At 37.3% G+C, this 25,047-nt stretch overlaps 4 protein-coding genes across 12 annotated transcripts; 2 read left to right on the plus strand and 2 right to left on the minus strand.

Moving 5' to 3' along the window:
- Nucleotides 1-358: 358 nt before the first annotated feature.
- Nucleotides 359-7,455, minus strand: LOC132633010 (PX domain-containing protein EREX-like). Of its 3 annotated transcripts, none has more exons than XM_060349187.1 (10): nucleotides 6,775-7,455; nucleotides 5,411-5,481; nucleotides 4,900-4,998; nucleotides 4,605-4,691; nucleotides 4,332-4,440; nucleotides 3,492-4,168; nucleotides 2,377-2,541; nucleotides 2,048-2,290; nucleotides 1,598-1,816; nucleotides 359-737 (listed from the first exon to the last, which is right to left on the minus strand). In XM_060349187.1, exons 1-10 carry the CDS (start codon nucleotides 6,776-6,778, stop codon nucleotides 501-503), a joined length of 1,911 nt encoding a protein of 636 aa, XP_060205170.1. In that variant the 5' UTR covers nucleotides 6,779-7,455; the 3' UTR covers nucleotides 359-500. The 3 variants fall into 3 exon arrangements, with proteins under 3 accessions (XP_060205170.1, XP_060205168.1, XP_060205169.1); XM_060349185.1 differs by having other exon boundaries at nucleotides 5,411-5,521; XM_060349186.1 differs by lacking the exon at nucleotides 6,775-7,455 and adding an exon at nucleotides 5,976-6,633 and having other exon boundaries at nucleotides 5,411-5,521.
- Nucleotides 7,456-9,735: 2,280 nt separating this feature from the next.
- LOC132633015 (zinc finger BED domain-containing protein DAYSLEEPER-like) lies at nucleotides 9,736-13,560 on the plus strand. Of its 2 annotated transcripts, XM_060349200.1 has the most exons (3): nucleotides 9,736-9,995; nucleotides 10,564-10,612; nucleotides 11,411-13,560. In XM_060349200.1, exon 3 carries the CDS (start codon nucleotides 11,420-11,422, stop codon nucleotides 13,442-13,444), a length of 2,025 nt encoding a protein of 674 aa, XP_060205183.1. In that variant the 5' UTR covers nucleotides 9,736-9,995; nucleotides 10,564-10,612; nucleotides 11,411-11,419; the 3' UTR covers nucleotides 13,445-13,560. The 2 variants fall into 2 exon arrangements, with proteins under 2 accessions (XP_060205183.1, XP_060205182.1); XM_060349199.1 differs by lacking the exon at nucleotides 10,564-10,612.
- A 142-nt stretch (nucleotides 13,561-13,702) lies between these two features.
- Nucleotides 13,703-24,106, plus strand: LOC132633013 (putative pentatricopeptide repeat-containing protein At3g15930). Of its 6 annotated transcripts, none has more exons than XM_060349194.1 (4): nucleotides 13,703-16,394; nucleotides 16,981-17,061; nucleotides 17,277-17,433; nucleotides 23,200-24,106. In XM_060349194.1, exons 1-2 carry the CDS (start codon nucleotides 14,330-14,332, stop codon nucleotides 16,983-16,985), a joined length of 2,070 nt encoding a protein of 689 aa, XP_060205177.1. In that variant the 5' UTR covers nucleotides 13,703-14,329; the 3' UTR covers nucleotides 16,986-17,061; nucleotides 17,277-17,433; nucleotides 23,200-24,106. The 6 variants fall into 6 exon arrangements, with proteins under 6 accessions (XP_060205177.1, XP_060205179.1, XP_060205178.1 ...); XM_060349196.1 differs by having other exon boundaries at nucleotides 13,703-16,196; XM_060349195.1 differs by having other exon boundaries at nucleotides 13,703-16,196; nucleotides 17,280-17,433.
- On the minus strand, nucleotides 18,189-24,844 carry LOC132633014 (putative cyclic nucleotide-gated ion channel 8). Its single transcript, XM_060349197.1, has 9 exons — nucleotides 24,636-24,844; nucleotides 24,510-24,537; nucleotides 23,973-24,106; nucleotides 22,190-22,772; nucleotides 21,412-21,624; nucleotides 20,343-20,647; nucleotides 19,722-19,833; nucleotides 19,321-19,557; nucleotides 18,189-19,223 (listed from the first exon to the last, which is right to left on the minus strand). Exons 3-9 carry the CDS (start codon nucleotides 24,026-24,028, stop codon nucleotides 18,648-18,650), a joined length of 2,082 nt encoding a protein of 693 aa, XP_060205180.1. The 5' UTR covers nucleotides 24,029-24,106; nucleotides 24,510-24,537; nucleotides 24,636-24,844; the 3' UTR covers nucleotides 18,189-18,647.
- Nucleotides 24,845-25,047: the final 203 nt, after the last annotated feature.

Consider the following 25,047-nt stretch of genomic DNA (forward strand, 5'->3'; position numbering starts at 1 on the left):
AAATTATCAGTATGCTGGATGACATTCGTCATTGATTGGCGTACTTGTATATATAGCTGCAGCTGGTGGAGAAGCCTCTCAAATTTCTGAGGATAGCAGAAATTTTCTATTGCAGAGCTTGGTGAAACATTTCAATGACCACTTATACAGTTACCATTATATGTTGCGTTAGAAGTCGCTGGTCTTTCACCAGTACTGGTGCTTCTCAGTCTGTCTCAGGTTATATCAGCACATATGAAAGCTTTATTTCAAGCTTACATCTTCAATGACAATTTTCCAACTATTCATTTACATGATGGGGTGGAATAAGCCGTATATACAAGGTTGCTTTATTTCAAACTTACGTCTTCGATGACAATTTTTCCAACTAGTCACTTATATAATGGGATGGAATAAGCCATATATACAAGGTCATTTGAGAAGTACAAAAGAAAGGAGACATAATACAAGCTTGTACATATTATTGTAGATACGTGTCTTGCGTTTTATAATTTATCCAACTAAAGGCTTCGTAGTTGCTGTCTTTGTTGGAGGACCTCTTCCTCATAATCCTCCGATCTATTAGCTGTTTGGAGTGCATAGCGAATGACAGCGTTCATCTGTTTCCTCAATATGGCATTGTCAACGCAAATGTCAGCTAGCTGTTTCCTCAAGTCATCCACTGCTGTCCTTGAATGGCCTCCATCAAGATTTCTACTAGCACTAGTAGTTTCAACATCTTGTGCTAGCAGCTGAGCCTGTTTACGACACCAAAAGAGAAATGAGAAAGATTGAGCGTTCATACAACATTGTCCATCATTATCATAATGACTCGGCCAATCAACAGAAATTACAAGTGCAAAACGTAACAGGATTCAAAACAAACAACATTGCAAGAAAAGTATAGACTCGTCAATTTACGTAGGGCTGGATATCAGACAATCATATTACTAGTTTGGTAGGTGTAAGTTAGAAATGGCAATTGCACACTAGCACATCATACAATACTACCCAGTTATGAAAAGCTGGGTTGCTTGGCAATCCTTTATCTGCTTAGCAACAGATGATAATTGGAGAAGAGTACATGACGTAAATTGGCAAGTCAGTAATGGTGGTAGCTCTCTTCCTTATTTACACATTTCAACTACTTTACTTCTTGGTTCCCAGACGGTAGTGCTATCTATTTTCTTTTCAACCTTTTTATCTACTTTAGTTCTTGATTCCCAAGCACAACGAACACAATAAGAGACAATAATACCTTAATACAATCAAAGTGTTCTCTACTGATAATCAGAGTCCACACAGCTGCAAAAGAAATGTTTTTAACCTACTCCAATTGTCAAACCAATATTCTTTAGGGCAGGATATCGATTTCTTCATATTCTTCCCATTGTTTCCCTTTTGCTAAGATGTTTGGTATATTTATTTATTTCCTTTTGGGTGTTGTACAAAAGACTGGAAACTTGACCCTAAGAAAAGATGTCGATTCAAACATCTGAGTAGAACGTATATTGCATATAGAGTATTTCTGTTAGAGAAAATTATAAGTAATTCAGAGCAATTAGGAAAAGCAGCCAAGAGCAGCCCAAATGTAAGCTCACAAAGTAAAGAGACACACCTCCGCAAGAAGTAGACCTATTCGATTATCAGATGTTGAAAGTATATCAGTGGCATCAGCAGGGCTAGAAGCTTCCAGGACCAGCTTATTTTCTTCCTCGATGAGAAAACTGACACTGCATTCCTCAAGTCTACGGTGAAGAATTTCATACTCATGCAGCAGCTTAATATTTGCAGTATTAGCCTGTTCCCTACTTTTCCTTTCCTCGCGTAGAATCATCTGAAAGAAAGAAACATTATCAATTTCACAGTTTATTGAAGCATAGATGCTCAGAGAAAACTTTACAACCACACCCTCCCGCAGGGACAAGATAAATGAAAAGCACAATAGGTGGTTTAACTTTAATCCTAAGTACTAGAGAACCAATTGCATATCAACTGCACTTTTACTCATCCAGATAGTTTAAAGAATGATTATGCATTAATAAAAACTAATTAAGGGAATGATTACTTCAACTTCTGCCTTCTCTTTTGCCAATTTGCTGAGCTCTTGCTTGAGTTCTGTGTGGGAACTTCTTAGAGATTTAATCTCCTTGACTAGAAGTTTGACATCTGTGTTGGACTTTGTCTCCATCTCCAAATGGTGTTTCTGCAAGCTATTGATCTGCTGTTGAGCAGCATCCAACTCTTCGTACAGTCTTTCATTCTCTTGCATTATGAGTTTTTGCGATGATTCCATTTGAACCTTGTCAGCCTTTACAATTTTCAGGAACAACTTGCTCAGTGTCCGAAATATAGAAGAAAGATTTCAATTTGTAATAGAAGAGAGCGATAGTAGACCTGTTCAGAAGTCAGCTTCAGTTCCATCTCCACACACTTTCTTCTAAGTTCCTCCATATCCCATAGCTTTTCTGTAAATTTTTCTCTCTCAGTTGAAACTGCTTGCTGCAGGTTCTCTTTGCCACTCTGTTTTAGAGATTCAAGCTCAATTTCCAAATCTTTGACCTGTCAAAGACCACCCAGATGGTAATATTAGCATCATTATCATAACACACAAAATAGTCTAAATAACTCCCGTCCGTAAAACAGACAAAGGCCAGCTATAACATAAGCTCCAACTCTTGGTACAACGAAGCTACGGTAAAAAGTCTGGATCTAAAAGCTAAGATAAGCTTCTAAGTGGTAAAATGATTGCTCATATGTATCTGTAAGAATTACCTAGCCCTTTCATAACCCTATTTCCATTATCCACTTACACTTAAGGTGGAATGAGTAGGCATGAGGGAAGTGTGACGTATTATGTAAGGAAATATCTGACTGAACTTCTTTACAATGGAGAAGAGTGGTGGCAAGGAGGAATAAGTACACAAGAACGCACAGGCTGACAATTTTGAACATATGAAAGGAGCTTGTCATTACAGAGCTTAGCTGGGGGTAGGATATTACAGGAAAGGGATGTCTGAAGACAAAAGTTGCTGAGACTGCTTTTACTAGGTCACTGTTTGAACCAATTCTTCTGGAAATTTCACAAGAATTAACTGAAAATAAGGTCAAAATGTTCCAATATTGATATAAGAGAAGGCAAACAAAGGACATCACATGATGCATTACGGTAACAAGCAAAAGAGAATTCTGCTTATTAACATACGTAAATATACTGGTGACTTCTACCATTATCCAAATTAACACCATCTTTTTTTTTTCCAATATTTTGGCCATCCCAGCATCGTTGATGGGCTGGGAATGAGCATCTACGGCACCTTGACCCGAAAGCCATGGGTACTGTTAATCACGCTCTGGTCAAATGGCCACGAGGCATCAACCAGAAAATTAACACATCTTAATCTCACAATTTTACATACTGCATGGTTTGAGCTGCTGGATGGGGTAACACGATCTGGAAATAAATGTACCAATGCATGTTTAAATTGCAGAATCTGGACTAGGAACCACACCTTTGTGGCAAGGTACTGTCTTACAGCAAGCTCTTGATTCAATCTTGTCAGGAGATCTTCCAAGTCAGTTTTTGCTGTGGCCAACCTCAGTTGCATAGTACTGAGAATCCTATTCATTTTATTTTTCTCATCCAATTGAATAACAACTTGCAAATGGCCCGGTCTTGCTGGTGCATTTAGTCCTGGAAAATCAGCACCTTCAGCAGGGTCATGTGAGGCACTCCTGAAGAAATTTGAAATGTCAGAGAGTCTTTCTGAAGAAATGTCAGTTTCAAGAGTCCGTTTAGCATGAGCACGATCCATGGCTCTATCGGCAGAAATATCAGTGTCACCTCCAGTGGAGGGCATTTTGAAATAACTTTCCGGGTTCCCTTGTTCAGAATCCTCCATTGGCTTGCCATCAAGATGTTTTAACCTGGCATCCTCAGAAATTACTTCCCCTGAATGGATGAAGCCCTGATAAGATGGTGCATTGTCAGGTTCATGAAACCTGCTTACCCCCTCCGTTGGAGATCCCAGCTCAGGGGTCCCATAAGCAGAATCATTGCCACAATCAGAAGCAAATGATGATGGACCAGCAAGCAAAGAAACATCTGAACTATTTGAGAATTGAATCGATGGAACTACACTGATGGATAAATTCGCATCTGCAACGTTCTGATTCAATTCATCGAATGCTGAGAAGTTCATAAAAGAAAGGGGAAAAAAGGTTTACATTAATTTAAGAAAGATGTGCTTGATAAATCATAGCATACTGGTTGATTACAGAACTTTCAATTGTTTGGTGAAAGTACGAGGAATAAAGCACAAGAATGCAACAAGCAGTTAGGAGAAACCTACACGATCTTGCAGCTGCTTCAAGCTCAAGAAAGATCCCTATGGGAGCACTTCTTGAAAACTCGATGTCAGACAATACTTTCGCCATCCAGTCCTCCAATAAACACCTACGCTGAGAAGAAACCCCCTTGAGCTCAAACCAAGATCTAGTTCATACTAAAGAACCATCACTGACCTATTATACCAGTGCACTCCTCAAACGATTTTCAGGTGATGATGCCATCATGCAATTATATTCGAAATAAAAGAGAATGATAGACATAGAATGTTACTAACTTCTTCCAAAAGCTCATTGCTTCGCATTCTCAGAAGCCCCTTCGAAGGAGCGAGGGGCAACTTTTTCTTTGGGAATTCTTTCTTCAGCTGCAACAAATGAGAGGTGTGAAACTGCAGTGTGAAGTAATCATCTGGATTGACTAATACTATATAGTAAAAGAATGGAGTTTTGGTCCAAGAAGCAATCACATCTTACTGAAGCCATAGATGTCATCTATAAAAAATTTAGAGCGAAGAAATATTATCCTACTTGTTAATTGTTACATTATGCAGGATCTCGAAGAAACTAGCTTACCGCTGAAGATAGCTGTAAGAAATCACTAAATCTGCGTAGTATCTCTCGCGTGGTTGTGAACCCATCCGGCGATTGTATCCCGATTTGAACCCTGTAAAACTGTTCCAATACGAATGTCAATATCTCAGTCAAGAAATAATAAGTTGTCCAAGTTACTATGGAGCTTCTTGTCGTTTAAGTTACTCGGACTCGCCTAAAATGTCATCGGGTGCGTGTCGGATCCTTCAGAAGTAGTGTATTTTTGGAGGATCCGACATGGGTGCGGCAACACTTTCGAAGAGTCCGAGTAACTTACCCGTTCCTGGAAGAAAATAGACTTTGGTAAATAAATCCCCCATTGGACCAGGTACAGTTCACCATTAAAAAGGAAAAATGAACAGCTAAAGATCTTCAAGTCAAACTCCAACCCTGGGCGAAAGTAACAGCCCATTTCGATGCAAATATAGCTTATTCCTTTTACAGTGTTCAATGCATTAAAGGACCGTGACTCAAAAAATTCACAGGGAAATACCACTACAGTAGCTGAACCTCTGGGGCGTGACAAGATAGTCCAAGAAGGAATTGTTGCGCAGTAACTCCAACCTGTATGAGAATCATGTGGCCAAATGGTATCATGTCCATCCTGTGTAAAATAAGGGAGCGCTCATTTGAACATGCACTGAAAGTTCTTGTAACAAAAGTAAATGTCTATGACAATCTCTTCAAGCTTTTCTTCACAACTAATCATGGACCCATATATATTAGCAACAGATCACACAAACTGCAAATCAGATTAAACTGCTTATAGACTCTCCAAATATAACAGAGCAACCTAACAATAGCTTGTCCAGGTATCAGGGAGCTAATGATTTCCGAAAGATTTTAGCACTTAACTACTGTTTATTGACAACCAGGATTTTGACTGGTATTGCAGATCAAGACTAAGTGTCCTGTCCATGTTTTCAGTCAAACAACTGTCACCTAATATCTGATGCAAATATAAGCCCTTAAAGCACACAAACATAATTTATAATTTTTCAAGAGAGTTACAAATGGTGATACACCATTATCAGTTACATTCATGGACATTGGCTCACTTTCTCTTGTACTCTGCGATATAAGCAAGGCTTTTCTAACATGCACTTTTCCAGCAAAACCTCGTGGATCACACTTTTACCTCAATGCCCAAAAAACTAGAGCAAAGATAACACAAATACATACTCCTCCATTAAGCTGAAACAGTGTCTTTATCTTGTCTGGATAACTCAGTGTGTTTATTTATAATCCTGGCAACTCACTTCCCTTTAGAAATAAGCATTAGCTCCTTATATCTATGGTCATCACACTTTGGAGAATATAAACTTGGGTGACTTTTGTGTTATGGTCAAGAATATCATATATTTCTTACTTGTGCCAACCAATACTTTTAACTTTCCATAAGGGACCAGAGAAATCATCTTGATGCCACTGCAGACCAGCTAAATATTCATTTAACAACTAATATTACGTTCCTAGATAATATAATCATACACAAAACTCCGGGCAGGAATTCGTTTAGAATCACATTCATAGAAAATATAACAATATATAGCAAAGGACCCTCCAAGTCAGGAACATAATCAGATAGAATTACTCCGTATTACTCACAACACTCTTCTAACTGCAATAAAATTCAAACTGACTGAAGAAAAATACAGTACTACTCCCTCTGTCCCAATTTATGTGGCACAGTTTCTTTTTAGTCTGTCCCAACTTAACTTTAAAATACCTTTTTTACCCTTAATAAAATGATCATAAATTGTGACAGAGGGAGTACTACTTACTCATCAAAACTCACGAAATAGCACATAGAAGTAACAATTGGAAACAAACAGTAACAAAAAGGATATTTTTTACCCATAGAGTAGGGGGAGGGCTCCAATCCATCCCTAAAGGAAGCGGTGAGGTGCCATCGTGGCGGTGCTTACGTGGACTCTTTAAGCTTTTGTTAGCTTCGTCAACCAATGAAGAAATCCTGGCTGGCAGTAATTCATCGTCGTCGTCGTTGCGAGAAAGTGAAAGGGATTGGATGAAAGAGGGATCGTTAAATCCCAAATCCATATATGAATAATTACCGTACAGGTTCATCTCTGGTAACAAAGTGTCCATTTTTTTTTTTTTTGCGATAACACTTAAGCTTTGCTCCGGCGGGTCTCTTCAACTGCCCAATTTACAATTGTTTTTCGGGCTCAATTGATTCCGTCTCTTTGACTTAAATTATCCTTTTTTTTATTTTTTTTATTTTCTACCCGGTGTTTTCTGTTTTACGCATTGATTGATATATTAACAATTGTAATCATAATCATTTTTTTTTTTCCTTTGATGAGAAAAAATATAAATTCTTTTTGAAAAATATATCTGCAACCTACTACTAGAAAATGATTTTTTTCGATGCCTCTCTCTGTCCAACTAACAACCCAAAGAAACTTTTCTTTTTCAACATTAGATTACAAAAAATTTAAGTGATCCCTTTTCTTTGTAAAATTTTAGGTAGCTTGCTTTTTTTGTTAAACTTGATTTTTCTTGTAATTTTCTTTAGATGTTCTGTTTGCAATAAAATGGTGACTCAGATCTATTTATCTTATTACTCCCGTCAAAGGTCACGATATTTTGGGCATCATCCATGGATGGCAAAATCCTTCTTGATTTTATTCAACTTAAATAACTTCCCTTATTGTTATTTTATTCTAATCTCTTAAATCATAGGATAATTTTACAGGTCCTTCAATTTCTTGAACCAAAGGACTATAATACCTTTTCTCGCAAAGTTTTTTATTTTACTAAATGCTTCTTGGGTATAATTTACACCCACTTTGAGTTTTCTTATTGAGTAGGAATGCAGAAAATTGTAGATATTAAATTCCCATCCTGCAACACAATGAAGGAATTTCAATTTATGATTTTATTTTATTTTAATTAAGATTTTTTTATTGATAAGATATTTTAATTACTCTTTATTGAATTAGATTTATTATGTTTAATACAAGACATTGAAAAATAAACAGTCTTACATCATTTAGTGTTTAGATTTAGAGATAACATCTTAATGTTCAGATGTGCATTTAGATTCCCACGTCTTAATCTTAATGAAAACAAATGTAACATTAACCACCCCCGGTTAGTGAGCTAGAATCGTCGCTGCCAAAAGGTAGGTTCGAGTTCGATAAGAGATGGCAAAGATGTATATTTAAGTACAATTTATTTAGAAGGACAAGATCTGTTTATTTGAAGGGAAAAAAAAAAAAGCACACAAAACAAATAAGAAGTAAAATGTATTTCTTGTTTATGTATTTTTGAAGCTTAGAACATCCTCCTGCTCCTTGCAATTGCTATCACTTAAAATTAGATACATTGTCCATGGCCGTGGCTCATTTTTAAACATTATAATTAATGTAGTGAGCAAAAATAGCATGTGTCCGACACGTATTTTGCTCTCTATACCTCTAGGATCTTTTCATCCCGAGGCTCATTTGTTTTTGACTTTTCGTACGACTTATCTCTGGACAATCAATTTTAAAATGAGCAACCTATTACGAGTGTCACAGACGATCGAACTTCACGATCCCACGATAATTCTTAGGCCCCCTAAAATCATAGATTCATAGTGTGTACAAACGACCTTCCTCGATATGGCCCACGACCTCCATGTGTCCAATCTACGATTACAACAACTAACTCCATTAATCAAGTTTAGGGGATAAGTTTGAGAGCCCTAAGAGCTTCTCAATCGTTGCTGTGACGTTCTTTCTTTCTATTTATTTATTTTGATTTATGTATTACACGTTGTTGGTGCGCTAACTTATACAATAGAATTTTTTTCTCTGCAACTATTGCTTGTATTAATTTTTATTCCAAAACATTGATACAAAAAAGGAGGAAAAGTACAGTAATTGCAATTACAAATTTTCCTACTTATACGGTAGCATTTTTTTCTCAACAGCTTTTACTTATAATTTTTATTCCAAAATGTTGATACAAAAAATTAATTGCAATTACAAATTTTCCTTAAATAACAAAACATTTAAGTGGAACATACACCTAGGGACTCTTGTTTTTCCTAAAGATAAACAGTAAATTAGTAACCTAAAAAAGAGTAGGGGTGGGCGTTCGGTTGTTCGGTTCGATTTTTTTAAAGTTCGGTTCGGTATTTCAGTTTCAGTTTTTTTAAAGTGGAAACCGAACACCGCACCGAATTAGTTCGGTTCGGTACGGTGTTTTGAAGTTCGGTTCGGTTTCGATTTTCTAATTCAATTTTTTTGGCATTGGTTAAGCAATAGTCACCCGTTACTAAATGATTCATGATCAACAGCAGCAGCAGCAGCAGCAGCACCAGCTAGCAGCAACAACACCACCAGCCAGCAGCAACCAGCAGCCACCAGCAGCAGCAGCCCGCAATTGCAACTAGCAGCTGCAGCAGCACGCAACCAGCAGCAGTGGACTAAGACGATATCTGTTGTGATTCATGGAAGTAATGATATTGATATATATTATATATTGGTATAAAAAAATATTATACTAAATTTTCGGTTAAATCGAAAAATCGAAAATTCGAAACCGAACACCGAATTTGCTATTTAAAAAATCGGAATCGAACCGAAACACCGAAAAACCGAATTCATTCGGTTCGGTTCGGTTTTTCGATTTTCGGTATTTATGCCCACCCCTAAAAAAGAGAACTAGCTAAATAGGAAAAAAAAAAAAAAAAAAAAAGGGGTCCCAAAAATAGAGGGTTCTTATTGGCTGAAACGAGCGGGCTCTACGTCAGGCGGCGTGTATACGGAAAAAGGCAGCCTATATATAATGGACCTTAAAACCGCAAATAGTCCACAAAACCCATAGGCCTAAAACCTCATAGCGGCCACACCACTAAAAAGTCCATTAGGGTTTTGAGCTTTGAACCTCTAAAGTGCAAGGCTCCATTCAAGCCCATCTCCTTCTCTTCTCCCTCCAGAAAAAACTTTCTTGAATTTACGCATTAAGAAATAATAATCATAAACGATAAACCCTAAACCCTGTTTGTACGTACATACAGAGGTTTTCGATTCAACATTGGTTCGACAAAGTTGTTCTTAATTAAAGTGAGTATCTTTGTTTTTCTTTGTTGTTGAGGGATTAGTTACTGTTGTTCATCTGATTTTTATGTCTATATAATTTGAAAGTTACAAGATTTTCCTGTCATTATTTGTTTATTCATTCGATTCTGATCGTTTTGGTGTTCACTTTTTGTATTTATTTTTGGGGTTCCTGTTATTTTTTTGGTTCTGGGAAGTGTGTTATGTGCTACTTAACAACCATGATGTAAAATAAGGAATGGTTACATTCGTTGTTTGTAAAGGAACGTTCGAGGTTAAAAGAGTCGTGAATTTTTCTTAGAAGAGTATATATCAGCTAGTGAACTAGAAAGAATTGTAGTTGGGGAAAAAAAGTAAGCTTTCTTTATTTGTGCTTACTCTTTTTTTAAAAAATTGTGCCTTTGCGTGTGATTGCAAGTTCTTGGATGGGAATTAAGAAAGTTTGTTTTCAGAAGAAGGTTCCTGTCTCAGTTTTATTTTTCCAAATATATTGACGTAGGATTGATTTTAACTTTTCTTACGGCTTTAGGATTATTTTACTCATGTACTTAGTGTAAACTTTTTTATGGGCTAGGGAATCGGATGAAGCTCATTGGGATCTATTCGATGGCCGCCAACTCAATGTAAGGGTGTAATGTTGAGAATTCCTACGGGAGATATGTGTTAAGAAACTTAATACATCTGGTGATAACTGACGGTTCTCCACTAGTTGGACAACGTGCATGTTGTTCCATTGGGATTTGCCTCCACACCAAAAGTTCCATTCCCGAAAATGGAATACCCTATACCCCCCCCCCCCCCCCCCCGCCTGCCGATTTCTTTTTTTTCCCTTTTTTTTCCGGAGAGGGAGACGTGGGTTACAACTCTATTGGAAGAGAGCCTGTAGATCCTATTATAGAGAATCCTGCTCAGCTCTACTTTATAATTATCTCTGTTATTCAGCACCTTGTTTAATCTGCCTGCCATCGATCCATATTCAGTAATGTTCATTGGTTATGCCTGAGAAATATTTGTCTAAGCCTTTAAGCTATATTGCATCATTGGTTCATTTATTTTATTGAATTCAATACTGTTGCATTGTTAATGCCTAAGAAAGACTTGCTTAATATTGAAGTATTGCTTCATTTTACATTTATTCTAAAACATTTGTATGCCCTGAAAGGTTCTGAATTTTTTACCTTATTTTTATATTATCCTTGTATAACTGTAGAGTAAATTTCAATGATAATTTACAACAAAAACTGAAAGAAAAAGCATCTAGTGTTTTTCTATATAAACTAGTCATACAGTTCAACGAAAATTGCTGCTAATTTTTTTTTTTTTTTTTTTGGGGACAATACATGCATGTCATTGATCGATGAACTTATTTTAATTGATGATAAAGCATCTTCATAGATCTTTTTTGTTTGCTTTGCTGGCAGGGAATTACTATGGACACCTTAACTAGTCATAATGAGATAGCTGATTCAGAGGCACAACCAAATAAGCGTAGGCGGAAGAAGTCCATAGTTTGGGAACATTTCACAATTGAAACAATTGATGCGGACTGTACCAAGGCCTGTTGTAAGCAGTGCAAGAAATCATTTGCCTATATTAGTGGTTCAAAGTTAGCAGGCACCAGCCACCTCAAGCGGCATATCGCCTTGGGTATTTGCCCGGCGAGTCGGATGAACCAGGATAAGAATCAATTAACCTCAAATAACTCTGCTGCGCAAACTAATGGTTCTGCTGTTAAATCAAGAAAGCGGTACAGAGCTACTCCAGTACCAACAAGTATCCCATTTGATCAGGCTCGTTGCTGCTATGATATTGCAAGAATGATAATTCAGCATGACTATCCACTTGAGATGGTGGAGCACTCGGGATTTAACAAGTTTGTGCGAAATCTTCAGCCTTTGTTTAGTTCTGTGAGTGTTAATACCATCCAAGAGCACATTTTTAACATTTACCTGAGCGAAAAGCAAAGCCTTTTGAACATTATTGGTGCAATTCCTGGACGTGTTAGCCTGACACTCGATTTGAGAATTTCAGATCAAAACTTAGGCTACGTCTTCCTAACAGGATACTTTGTTGACTGTGATTGGAAATTGCGGTGCCGACTTCTCAATGTTATCATGGTACCTTTTCCTGATTCAGACATTGCCTTTAATCATGCTGTTGCCGCATGTTTGACAGATTGGTGTTTAGAGACGAAGCTATTCACGCTCACTCTTGATCAATCCGTTGCAAATGTCAATGTTAGAAAAAACCTGGGTCATCTACTGTCGATCAAGGGAGGAAATATTCTCAATGGTCAGCTAATAATTGGTAGTTGCTGTGCTCGTGTTCTGAGCCATCTTGCACAAGATGCATTAGATTCCACGAGAGCAATCGTTGAGAAGGTCCGCCAAAGTGTTAAGTTCGTTAAAACCGCAGATGCCCACGAAGAGAAGTTTCTTGAGCTCAAGAGACAACTTCAAGTTCCCAGTGCAAAGGAGCTTATTGTGGATGACCAAACAAAATGGGATACCACATATCAAATGCTGATAACTGCTTCTGAGCTGAAAGAAGTATTTTCTTGCTTGGATACTTCTGATCCTGATTATAAGGTGACACCTACAATGGATGAGTGGAAACAGGTTGAGATTCTCTGTGCATACCTGAAGCTTTTCTTTGATGCAGCCAACATTTTAACTTCCCCGACATACTCAACGGCCGATGTGTTATTTCATGAAGTGTGGAAAATTCAGCTTGATCTGATGCAGGCAGCCCGTGGCCAGGATCATTTCGTAAGGAATTTGACTAAACCATTGCATGAGAAGTTTGACAAATACTGGAATGATTGCAACCTGGTTTTAGCAGTTGCTGTTGTCATGGATCCTAGGTTCAAGATGAAGATAGTCGAGTTCACCTTTAACAAGATCTATGGCGAAGAAGCTGAATCCTGGATCAAGATTGTCGATGAGGGAGTGCACGAAGTCTTTTGTGATTACATTGTGCAATCACTTCCTCCGCCTCCGGCTTCTTTTGCGGATGAAGCAAATGATAATTTTGTAATAAAATCCGAATTCTCTCATGAAGATAATTTCCTTCCTAATGGTGATACATTTGCAGATTTTGACGTCTATCTCCACGACATTATGAGCAATCAGCAGATGAAAACAGAGTTAGATCAGTATCTTGAAGAATCTCTCATGCCTCGTTCACAAGATTTTGATGTTTTGGGTTGGTGGAGAATAAACAGATCCAAGTACCCTACTCTCTCCAAAATGGCATCTGATATCTTGTCCATCCCAGTCAGCACTGTCACTCCGGATTCTGTGTTTGACACTGTACCGCGAGATTTGCATAGAAACCGGAGTTCATTGAGACCCATAACTCTTGAGGCTATCAGTTGTGCAAAGGATTGGCTTCAGTATGAATCTTGGGAGCTCCCATATGGAATCCCAGCAGCAACAGTTAAAATGGAGTATTAGATTTGTTAGTAAGATTTTTTGGTGTAGTTTCTTCTTTATTTTCTTTGGCTTCCCCTTTATAGTAACAGTTTTGTTCACACAAGGCCGTATAGGTTAATGAAATTCATATTCTTTCACTAAGTTCATAAAGAAGAGAATTCACTCTTTCAATGTTTCTTACGTTGCTTTTTGGAAAGAGTCGGAATATATAGAGGCTAGTGATCGGAAAAATCGGTTCTTTTGATTGTGAATAAGATTGAAGCCTTTTTGAAGGCTACAAAATACCATAACTTCATCTGATGAACTCAACTAAGTCAATTTCAACAAGATCATTAAAGGAAATTATTTGGTGATTCTGACGAACATTCTATCAGGAGTGGCTGTTTTAGGCTAAACTAATTATTATTGCATGAGTAATTTTACTCTCTGATTGAACGCACCGTTTTTCCCCTTCTCTACTTTCATCAACTGAAAACTTTACTCTTTTTTTTATTTTATTTTCATTTTGCTACCGTAGTTACTGAAAAGAAAAAAAGGAGTTCTTAAATCTAGGTGCAGCTTTTATAGGCAGTTTGATTTCAAAAAGTTCAACATAGTGATTACGCATTAGATGTGTTTGATAGTGACCGAAATGTCGACTTCAGCTATGTCTGTTACCCCAGTACAAGTTATAAATAAACTATGGTTCAAATGGTATATTTGTCTTAAAAATTCAATTACTCCAAACGGTCACAATTCATACCCATGAACTTCAAATCCGACATCTACATATAAAACATCCTATTTAGGACACCACTTCACCTTCATTGAACACGGTAAAAATTTACTCACTCTTTTTTACCTTGGTAGTTCTGGTGCAGAAATGCCGCTACTAATTTCCCTTTCTTAATCTTAGATTATCATCACATGGTAATCTCAAGCTCTCTCAGGGGACTCTCCAACTTGACATATACTTCCAATTTTGCTTTCCACAAAAAAGGTGTCTTTTTCATAGCTTCACTATGTCCAAACAAAGTTTTCCAGATTGCTCATCTTCACTTGTCTCCAGAAATCCATTTACCCCTTCACAGTCTCATAGAAAGAAGCAAATCCATGGACCAAATTAAGCAGATTCACTCAGTAATAATCCAAAAAGGCCTTACTTTTGATCCCATGCTTTGCTCCAAAATTATAGCTTTTTGTTCCACTAATGAATTAGGTGATATGAAATATGCTCGTTATGTGTTTGACATAATGCATGAACCAGGAGTATTTGTTTGGAATACAATGATCAAAGGCTATTCAAGGGAAAGTAGTCCCCAAAATGCAGTGTCAATTTACAGAGAGATGTTAAATAACAATGTGCAACCGGATAATTATACGTTCCCCTTCTTGCTCAAGGGTTTTACTCGTGAAGAAGTATCGCTGAAGCTTGGGAAAAGTTTGCATGCTCATATATGTAAATTCGGGTTTGAGTTAAATGAGTTTGTTCAACATGCTTTGATTCATATGTACCGTTGGTGTGGGCTAGTTGATATGGCTCGTGGGGTATTTAATTTGAGTGCTAAAAGTGATATACTTATTTGGAATGCTATGATTTCTGGATACAACAGGTCCAAGCGATTCGGAGAGTCGAGAGAACTTTTTTATGAAATGGAGGAGAAGCAATTGCAGCCTACTTCGGTGACTCTTGTCTCGGTTATATCAGCTCTCTCGCAGCTTAAGGATTTGGAGACTGGCAACCGAGTTCATCAGTATGTTAAGGAATTTAAGGTACAGTCTAATTTGGTATTGGACAATGCTTTAATTGACCTGTATGCGGGTTCTGGAAAGATGGATGTTGCACTTGGCCTATTTCAGAGCATGAAGCATAAAGATGTTATATCATGGACCACCATTGTCAAAGGTTTCGTTAGCATTGGACAAGTTGATGTGGCTCGGAAATATTTTAATCAAATGCCAGAGAGGGATTCCATTTCTTGGACAGCAATGATTGATGGATATGTCAAAGAAAACCGATTTAAAGATGTTTTAATGCTCTTTCGCGAAATGCAAGCAGCAAAAAAACGACCAGATGAGTTCACTATGGTTAGCATCCTTACCACCTGTGCACATCTCGGGGCTCTTGAACTTGGAGAGTGGATCAAAGCTTACATTGACAAGCACAAGATTAAGGTTGATATACATCTGGGTAATGCTGTCATAGACATGTATTTTAAGTGTGGGAATGTGGAAAAGGCATTGATGATGTTTTCTCAAATGCCTTGTAGGGACAAATTCACGTGGACGGCCATGATTATTGGTCTTGCAACTAATGGGCATGAGAGAGAAGCTCTTGATATGTTTTTTGAGATGTTGAGAGCTTCAGAAACACCTGATGACGTGACTTATATTGGTGTTCTTAGTGCTTGTACTCATATGGGTATGGTAGATGGAGGTAAAAGATTTTTCGCTAGTATGACTTCCGAACACGGGATTCGACCTAATGTTATACATTATGGCTGTATGGTTGATCTACTTGGTCGATCAGGGCGCTTGGAGGAAGCTTATGAGGTTGTAAAGAATATGCCGATGAAGCCAAATTCAATTGTTTGGGGAGCTCTTCTTGGTGCTTGCAGAATTCACAAGGATGTTCAAATGGCTGAAATTGCAGCTCAACAACTTCTTCAGCTAGAGCCTGGAAATGGGGCTGTCTATGTTCTCTTGTGTAATATATATGCAGCTTGCAAAAAATGGGAAAACTTGCGGGAAACAAGAAGAATAATGACGGATCATGGAATCAAGAAGACGCCAGGTTGTAGTCTGATAGAGATGCATGGAATTGTTCATGAATTTGTTGCAGGGGATCAGTCTCATCCTCTATCTGAAAGCATATATTCGAAGTTGGCTGAGTTGATTGAAGAATTAAAGTTTGCAGGCTATATTCCTGATACTTCAGAGGTTGCTCTTGACATAGGAGAAGAGGAGAAAGAGAACTCCCTTAATCGACACAGTGAGAAGTTGGCGATTGCATTTGCTCTAATCAATTCTGAACCTGGATCCACTATTAGAATAGTGAAAAACCTTAGAATATGTGCAGATTGCCACCATGTAGCAAAATTAATATCGAGACTTTACAATAGAAAACTAATTATTAGAGACAGGATCCGGTTCCACCATTTTTTACAAGGTTCATGTTCTTGTAAAGATTATTGGTGATCTTTACACACAAGGATATTGTTGCAGGAGCCTAAATTACTTTAACCATTATATTTATTTTGTAATTATTAATCCATGAAACAATTATTGGGCAAGTAAGAGGTTTGATAGGGTACATTTTTTCCACAAGGCTTCATACGTCACTATTATTCGTAATTCCATTTCATAGGATTAATAGTAGTTTTGGTTCCTCAATTATTGGTAAATTTCAATTTCGGTCCTTGTGATATCTGACTAAGAACATTTTAACCTCTAATTAATTGAAGTGTGCAGTTTTGATTACTCTGTCCGTGAATATTCACAAATTTACCATCATTATTAATTGTTCCTCCGCTTAACTACCTATATGGTTGCTAAGCAGCTGTTATTCGTTATGTCAGACTAAGGAAGAACTATTGTGAGTTCTAGGACTTCAGGAGGAGAAAGGAAGTTCACTTGAATTTCTCAGAAGAGGCTACAAGGTCACCTCCTTAGTAGTTTACTACTTTTTTTAACAGTCTGCTTGTATATCATCTGTTTAGCCCCATTATTCTAATGACATACTGTTTGAAGAAGTATTAAATAGGTCAATCTCTCCTATTGAGTCACTTCTCATTGCTTATGTCTAAGAGTCTACTAAACAGAAGTAGAGAGATTCAAATTGACTGCTAATCTAATACTACCTTTTTCCTTGCAGCAGACTGCAACTTGGTGGGAAGAAGATGTTGATTTAGAAGCATCCTCTGCATGGCGTAATTGAACAGCAGAACTGAGTTGCACAAAAAGTTGCTTATAGAAAGAAGAGGACGGCGATGGAAGCTTACAAATCAATACCCGCATGGTGGAGAAATTAGGTACTGAATTACCCAACTCGTTGAATCAGCAGTTTTTTTTAATATAATTCTTCCCCCAGCCTTTAAAGAGAAAAAAGTTCCATTCATTGTGATTTTAAGTTCCTATCTGTATGTTTTTTCATTCATTATTTATAATTGTGCTACCCGCAAGGGTGGCTCAGTTGGTTGAGCATGGGACTTCCATAATGGAGGTCTCGGGTTCGAAACCCCCTGCCTACGACAACAGGAATTTGCCTTCTGGGTTGAGCTTGTCGCACGGGGCTTGCTTGGCTGGTTATCTCTCCTGTGTGGTTTGCGGGCTGTGTAAGCGGGGTTTACCCTCTGCGCACCCGAAAGGTGGCGGCTGCGGGTTCCCTTGTAATCAAAGAAATAATTTATAATTGTGTTACCGGCAAAATGAAGGTTATGTTGACATGTTACTTAAGGCTCTTAGTTTGGAGCCGTTCTGTATAAATTCTGATGCTTTGCTGTAATCTAAAATTCTAAATGATGCAGAATAAACAATAAACTTGACGTTCAAGTTTTGTCCTTTTCCCTGGGCTGCATTAAACAAAACTTCTTGTTTGATATTTGATGCTCATTTTGGAAAGCATAAGTCTAAACTTCAAATTATGTCACTCTGAATTTGTTTTGGGAAAGTGGTCTTTTTCTTTTCCCGTAAGTTTTAATTTCATGGAGAATATTGTTCTGTTTGATCCATTAAAAATGGAGAATACTTTCAGTTTTAGACCATAAAATAGTTTCAGATCATTTCTGCAAAGACAATCCTTGCAATTAGGAAGGATGGAAAGTTAGTTACTATAGATATCTGATACAGATGGTCTACTTATTGTGTACATCGAGCGAGCATAAACATTTCTAGTGCTATATATACACAGTGCATCATGAATGAAATTACAATTGCCTTTTCCATGGGGAATATATTTACATTCCCGTTTGGACTAGAAAATAATATACTTTTGTTGTATTAACTGTTTTTTACAAAATTTAGACACATTGAATATACAAAGCTACATCTCTTATAACAATCCAAAAACAACTCTCATATTTAAAATTCAATCACTCAAAACAAAAAGCGTTTCTTCACTTAGTCTGGATTATGGACACTAAAGCCAGGCTAAAAAGCCTCTAGAACTCGAGTTCTGAAGCCTGTGAACTCCATACATAGGAGTAGCAGCAAAAATGGATTTTTTAACCTAATATATTATTTAGGTTTAAGTACGTGGTCGCTGCAACATTGGAGTGAACTCAGTTTCTCCATCATCGTTCTCATTAAAGCCGTCCTCTTCCATTTCTTCATTGTAACGAAGTTCTGCAACTTTCCTCCTCATATGCCGGCGCCATGCAGCTTGTATAAAGCTGGCAGCCCATGTTCTCCATTGCTGCGAGTAAAACCTAAAAGTGTGTTGTACCTGTCGACTCTGCAACCGCCTAAACTGTGATGCAATGTACTTCACTTCTTCTGCCTCTAAGGCAAATGCCTCTACTTCTGTCAAAGCCTTGACTGTCCTAGTGGATGGTGGCAAGTTTGAACCAGATTTTGGATCCAATGCCCATGTTAGCAGTTCTTCACCACAGAAGTCATTTTCTTTCAGGATACCTCTGTTGAAGAACCCACTTCTCCCACCATCAGTTGTTACACTTTCTAGGCGACCACGAATTATAAACATCATTTCACCAACCGGATCTCCTTCTCTAACTATGTAGGTATTTTCTGTGCATAAACTTGGTTTCAATCGCTCACAGATAGCATCAAGCATCCTCTCATCCATGTTCTCAAACAAGGGCACCTGCAAAATATCAAATTTAACATTAAGGTTTCAACATATAAAATGTTCTCCACTTCATGCCCAAAAATGTGAACTCGGGTTCTCAACAAGTACTTACCCTTCTGACCAAATTCAGACAGAGATGCCGCTTAATATCCCTCCTAAGGTCTTTGGGCAGATTTTGCACCAAACTCTCTTCATCTACTCCTCTGGTTTCCACCCATTTGTACTGATCGTAACGTCGAACTCTCTCCCTTAGTTCAGGAGGAAGTACTCTGTGATGCATCCACTGCTCTGAGTCACGCCTTTTGACCCTCATCTCCTCAAGCCGTACCGTCAGGGACTGAAGATAGGTCTGTAGGGTACACGAAATTCTCCAAAGTTTCAAGCATTATTATAATGTATGAACTTACATATTTCTCTAATCCAAAAGTAATACCAGTACGTGTTCAAGAATTTATATGTTCCTGGAGTTTATATTTCTCCAGGACCGAAAAAAGGCCTCTTTAATCTACGCACCTGCATGTTTCCGATGAGAAGAGCAAATAGTAGGAGTCCGGAAATGGCCAATATTATTGAAAAGACATTTTCCAGTGTATACGTACTTGTTTCAAGCCCCTGACCAAGTGTGCTGTAAAAAATGAAATATCGAACTAGTTAAACCTCACGTGGGCGTTGAAGGGTGATTTTCTGAGTCTGATGAACACCAACATGTACAGTGAAAATCATGATTCCAAGAACAATGATAAAACCCTATTCTAAGACAAATTTTCAATCAAGAAAAGCAACAGAATATCATTTTGTCTGAATTATAGACAGCACACTTTCACAGACGCTTCTTGCCTTTTAACCATTTGATTTTCATGAATTGATATTTAATCACACAACACTATGCCACTCAAGGGAATAATAGTAGACTAAGAAAACAAACTTTGATGACAGATGACACCTTGTTAATTATCAAATTTTTACCTTCTGTTGTACTAGGAGTCGACAGTTAGTTTGTGTTTCAATGTGGAGTAACATAATTTTCATACGGGAATTGTGAACATCTTTGAGGCAGACAAATGTTGACTAAAAGTGTGAAAAGGAAAGGAAATGAACAATATAATTAGAGGCATCATATAGGTGAAGTTTTACCTCAAATTCTGCAAGCCCCACCATAAACAAAAACAGTATTTGACGACGAAATCCTCAGTGTCAAGAACACCAGTTGTTACAGCTCTTGCATATATTCCATACTTAAACTTCTCCTCCTCAGCACAATTTTCGTCAAGAACACTCTTACCAATATCTTGCCATTCTGTCAAATTAAAGTTTCCTTGATCACGTGAACAATACAGATAAGATATTTGTTCCTTGCACTGATCATTGTCTCTACATGCTTGATTCCAACATGTATCTTTGCGTTCGACAGATAACAGGTACCAGAAGGCCCCAAATATCTGCATATCATAACAACAAACTTTAAGCATTTACGGGTTCTTGAAAGCTGGCCTTCTCATCATGTTTGAGACTTATTGGTTATTTAACTGGAGATAACTTAGCTTCTCCTAGTACCATAATAATCAAATACTAATAACTGATGAATCTTAGTTAACAGTTCAGGTTAAAATGAAAACAAAGCATACTGAAAGGAAAAGGAAACAAAAGGATCCAGTCTGCCCATTGAAGTGGGGGTGAAATAGGTAGGAGTGATGTCCAAATCGTAATGCAGTGTCCCAAATGATGGCCCTTAACAAATGTGTCTTATGAGTTGCATTAAAGTAGTATTCCAAGGCACAAAGCTATTTGGACTACGAAATCTAGAAAAAAGATATATTGTGAATGATCATTTTTCAGATGCCCCTTACAACTGTTGCAGAATTTTCATACTCTAGACGAAGGGCCATAAAAGAGCAGAGTGGAAAATCAACTACCAGTAATGGGTCTTTTAATAAGAATTTTGACAAAAAACTAAGCACTAAATACTAAAATGATTCCTTTAGAATATGATAGCGTGATGTTTTATCTTGCTACTATATACATTCTTATCATATGTAATGACTGGTCACTTTATGTCAAACCTTATCAGGCGAAAGAACTCACAGTAAATTGTAGCAATAACTAGTAATTCTTGCCCTAGAAGGAAAAATACAAAGAGAAATTTGCAAAAGCACTTAAAAAGTACTTTATATGCAATAACGACCAGACTTGAGAAGTTACTTACATGACTAGCCAGCACAAACCACAACAGATAATAAGCAGCACCAGCCCAAGCAGTTTCTGCAAACACCCCTGCAGTCTTTTTCAAATCCGAACTTAAAGGAACAAATCGCAAAAATCTAGGAATATATTGGAGGAGGATGATGATCTCTAATGCTGTCTTTGTCTCCAATACATCTGAACCTTTTGATCCACGAAGATATGTCCCTACTACAATCTGAAGAAGAAAAATGCACCAGAAGGCATAAGTCAAGCAAATACCACTTATGGAGAAAGAAACAATGGTAAAAATAAAGTTGAAGCTTCCTTTTAAGGAAATCAAGATGTCTTTGTTCTTTTTTTGAAAATGGTAATGTAAAAAGATGTCTTTGTTCTTGATTATAGTAAGATAAAGAAAAACAATGGGTCCTGGTCTTGTGTGATGATTTTAGAAACATGGCAGTAGCATTCAAACTAAGAACCAAAAGGTGCATGGAGAAGAATAGATATTATCTGTTTACTGTGGCTGCCAGAACTTATATGCATGTGTCCCCCTCTAACTTTATGTGTCTGTGTGTCGATTGCTGGAATAAAAGGTGCATAGAAAAAAATAGGTATTTATTGTATATTGCTGTTACAACTACTAATAGAGGTTGTATGCATATGTGCCTCACTATCTGCATGGTGTATGTGCCTGTGAGAGAGGGAGGGAGGGGGAGAGAGAGATCCAAAGAGAAAAGAGTATATCCAAAAGGTTGCTGAATGTTCACGAGTTGTTAGACAGTCAGAGGTATAGTAGGAACCTGCGGTAAAGGAAGAACGGAAAGAAGATCCACTATAAAATAACGCTGGACATATCTGGTTGCTATTTGTTTGGGATCTATTACAAGTTCGCCTCGCCCAAAAACACGGGAAGAGGGAGCAATATAAGCTGTTCGAAATTGGAGAACCATGCGGATAAGGTAAAAGACATCAATTGCTGTCCGCATATACATTACTATGTTTGCTAAACTTTCATCTATGTGGAGACACTTCCCTTCACTCTGAAAGACCGGAAGGTAGAGAAATAGAGGATCAATAGATACTCCAAAAATACATGATATGACCAATAGCCTATTCCAGAACAGGAGAGACTTGTCTTGGGGATCAAATATCCTTCTATCTGATACTCTGAGATCTTCTGGAAAAACTGCTCGGGTAACTCCAGATTTCAGTGTTCGGCCAAATGTCACTAGTCCCTCAGATCCTCTTTTTACTCCTAGTTTTATTGACTTGGATGGGTTGTTTGGACGCCCACCAGTATTCATTCCCTCTATATTAAAGCCATACTTTGTCCTTCCAGCCATATCGGACTTAAATGATAAGTCTGAGTTAGCGTCCTCCAACCTGCAAGAAACAACAAGGAAAACTTTTTGTGACTTATAATAGACAACTAGTTCATTTCAGGAATTTAAGGGTGTAGAGGCTGTCCCAAAAATTGCAACCATATGCATCAGTATAATACTGATAAGACAATTGAAGTGATAATACTGCACCCATTAATTACTTAACATTCCGCGACGCAATCAAATGTTTGGTATGCAATATATGTTTAAAGACACGAAAAGCATAATGATGTAGCTATTCACTTGCACCATTTATGAAATGATACATGAAACTAGGATACAAGCAAATACTATGGATTAAAGAGGTTTTAATTTGAGCAACAGGTGTTACCAATTTGGAGTCAATCATCTTTTTATTCATTGTAAATTTGCTAAGCAATGCTGAGAGATTATCCTGAATTTGTGTGTTGTTTGGGTAATGCCTTCAGATGTTTAGAGTTTACTGGAGAGCTGGAATGGGCAGAAGATAGCAAAACCTCAGAAGCAGATGTGGAGGACCGTCCCTTTGTGCATCTTCTGGACTATTTGGAAAAGAAAGGAATAGTGTTGTTCTGATGATAGAATGAATCACATCTCTAAAGTCATGAATCTTTTTCTTCACAATCTGTTCTTTTGTGTAAGAAAAGCTTAGTAGAGAATACGGATTTTTTGGACTCACTTAGGAATATACATCTGGAGTCTATTGTAGGGGCTGTCTGATTTTGTTGTACTTTTTACATACCTTCTTGTAACCTTTACTAATAATATTTTTACCTTACCAAAAAAATGGACTAAAAAGGAGTCAAAATTTCCCGAAATGACATTGATCGTGTAGCAGCTCATCCGCAGTACAGCTGAAGCTTATGAGAAACTAGAATATCTACATTCAATGAAAGTGATGAAGGAGAATGGGAGACTGCACCTGGAAGAGGAGATTTGTTCACAATTATATGCGGTGGAAAATGAACTTGATCACCAAATTTGGGTTTCAAGCACTTGGAAATCAAGGATAATGATCTCAGAAGTCCTTTTTGGGACAGAGAGGCGTTACGGGTTCCCGCGACAAGAGATATTAAGCAATGGCAGAGCTAGGATTTTTGCTGGAGATTCAAAATAGAAATAGTACTATAGACTTCGTAGAAAGACACGAAGGAGATGAGACTGAACAGAGAAGAAATATCTAATACGGATCGGGAAAGAACTGCTTGAATTAAAGGCATACCTTACAAACTTTTCTTTCTGTCCTCCAATAAGCTGCGATTTGTAATTACCAAACATTGTGTTAAATCGCTGGAGGATTTCATCAAAACATCAGGCATTGATATGGCCACATCAAATACGTATGTTCTAACTGCACTTTAATTTGGGACAAATTAAATAAGGTGTCAGTAGATTATACTTGTCATTGTGAAGCAGGCAACAGCCTGTAAATAAACCTCCATAACATTACTTTTTCCGAAAAAAATGAAACAGAACACCTAGAAATTTCAGAATTCTGTGTGTGTGTTTTTTTTTCCGACTCCAAAACATTGATTAAAATGGAATTTGAGGAGGAAGAAACAGATAGCTAGATAATTACTACTTAATTGGAACGACAAATAGTCTCAAAGCTCATTATGCATGCATGCATGCGTAACAGGACAACATTAAAAAAAAAAACCATAAAATAGTACAATTTCTTAAAATTTGATGTTTTCTAAGGCATTTTGTACGACAATATCTGTTTGTGTACGAAAAGTGGAGGAACAGAAAAAACAACCTTAATTTAATTTCTCCAATTTCTCCCTCTGAAATAAGAAAAAACGATCATCACCATATTGAAGCGAAAACAAAAAAGAAAAGAAAAAAATGAAACTTGAGAGAGAAGGCTAAAAATGAAACTTACTTGAACGTTAATTAATCTTGACGATTCTAATTTACGAACTGAAATTAAATGCCAGAGAATTAGCAAAGAAGAGCTTTTTTGGGAGGGATGAGGAAAGTGAAAAGGAGAAAGGAGAGGGAGGGAAAAAAAGGAAGAACTTTTTCCGGTATACCAAATAAGGAAGAAACTTTGAAGGAATTTTATTATAACGAATTATATGGGACAACAGTTACAACGTTCGGCATTTTCTTCTTCTTGTTTCTTCCACGTAGTTAACGAGAAAATAGGGATGGTTAAAAGAAAAGTAACAAAAAGACAACAATAATAATAAAATTAACATAGATATACCAAAAAAGAGTTACATTATCAAATCACTCAAAAAATATATTTATACACGTAATTCTACTTATTAAAAATTGGATTTAACATAAGA

Source organism: Lycium barbarum, chromosome 3 (assembly GCF_019175385.1).
Source record: "Lycium barbarum isolate Lr01 chromosome 3, ASM1917538v2, whole genome shotgun sequence".
Classification (NCBI taxonomy): domain Eukaryota; kingdom Viridiplantae; phylum Streptophyta; class Magnoliopsida; order Solanales; family Solanaceae; genus Lycium; species Lycium barbarum.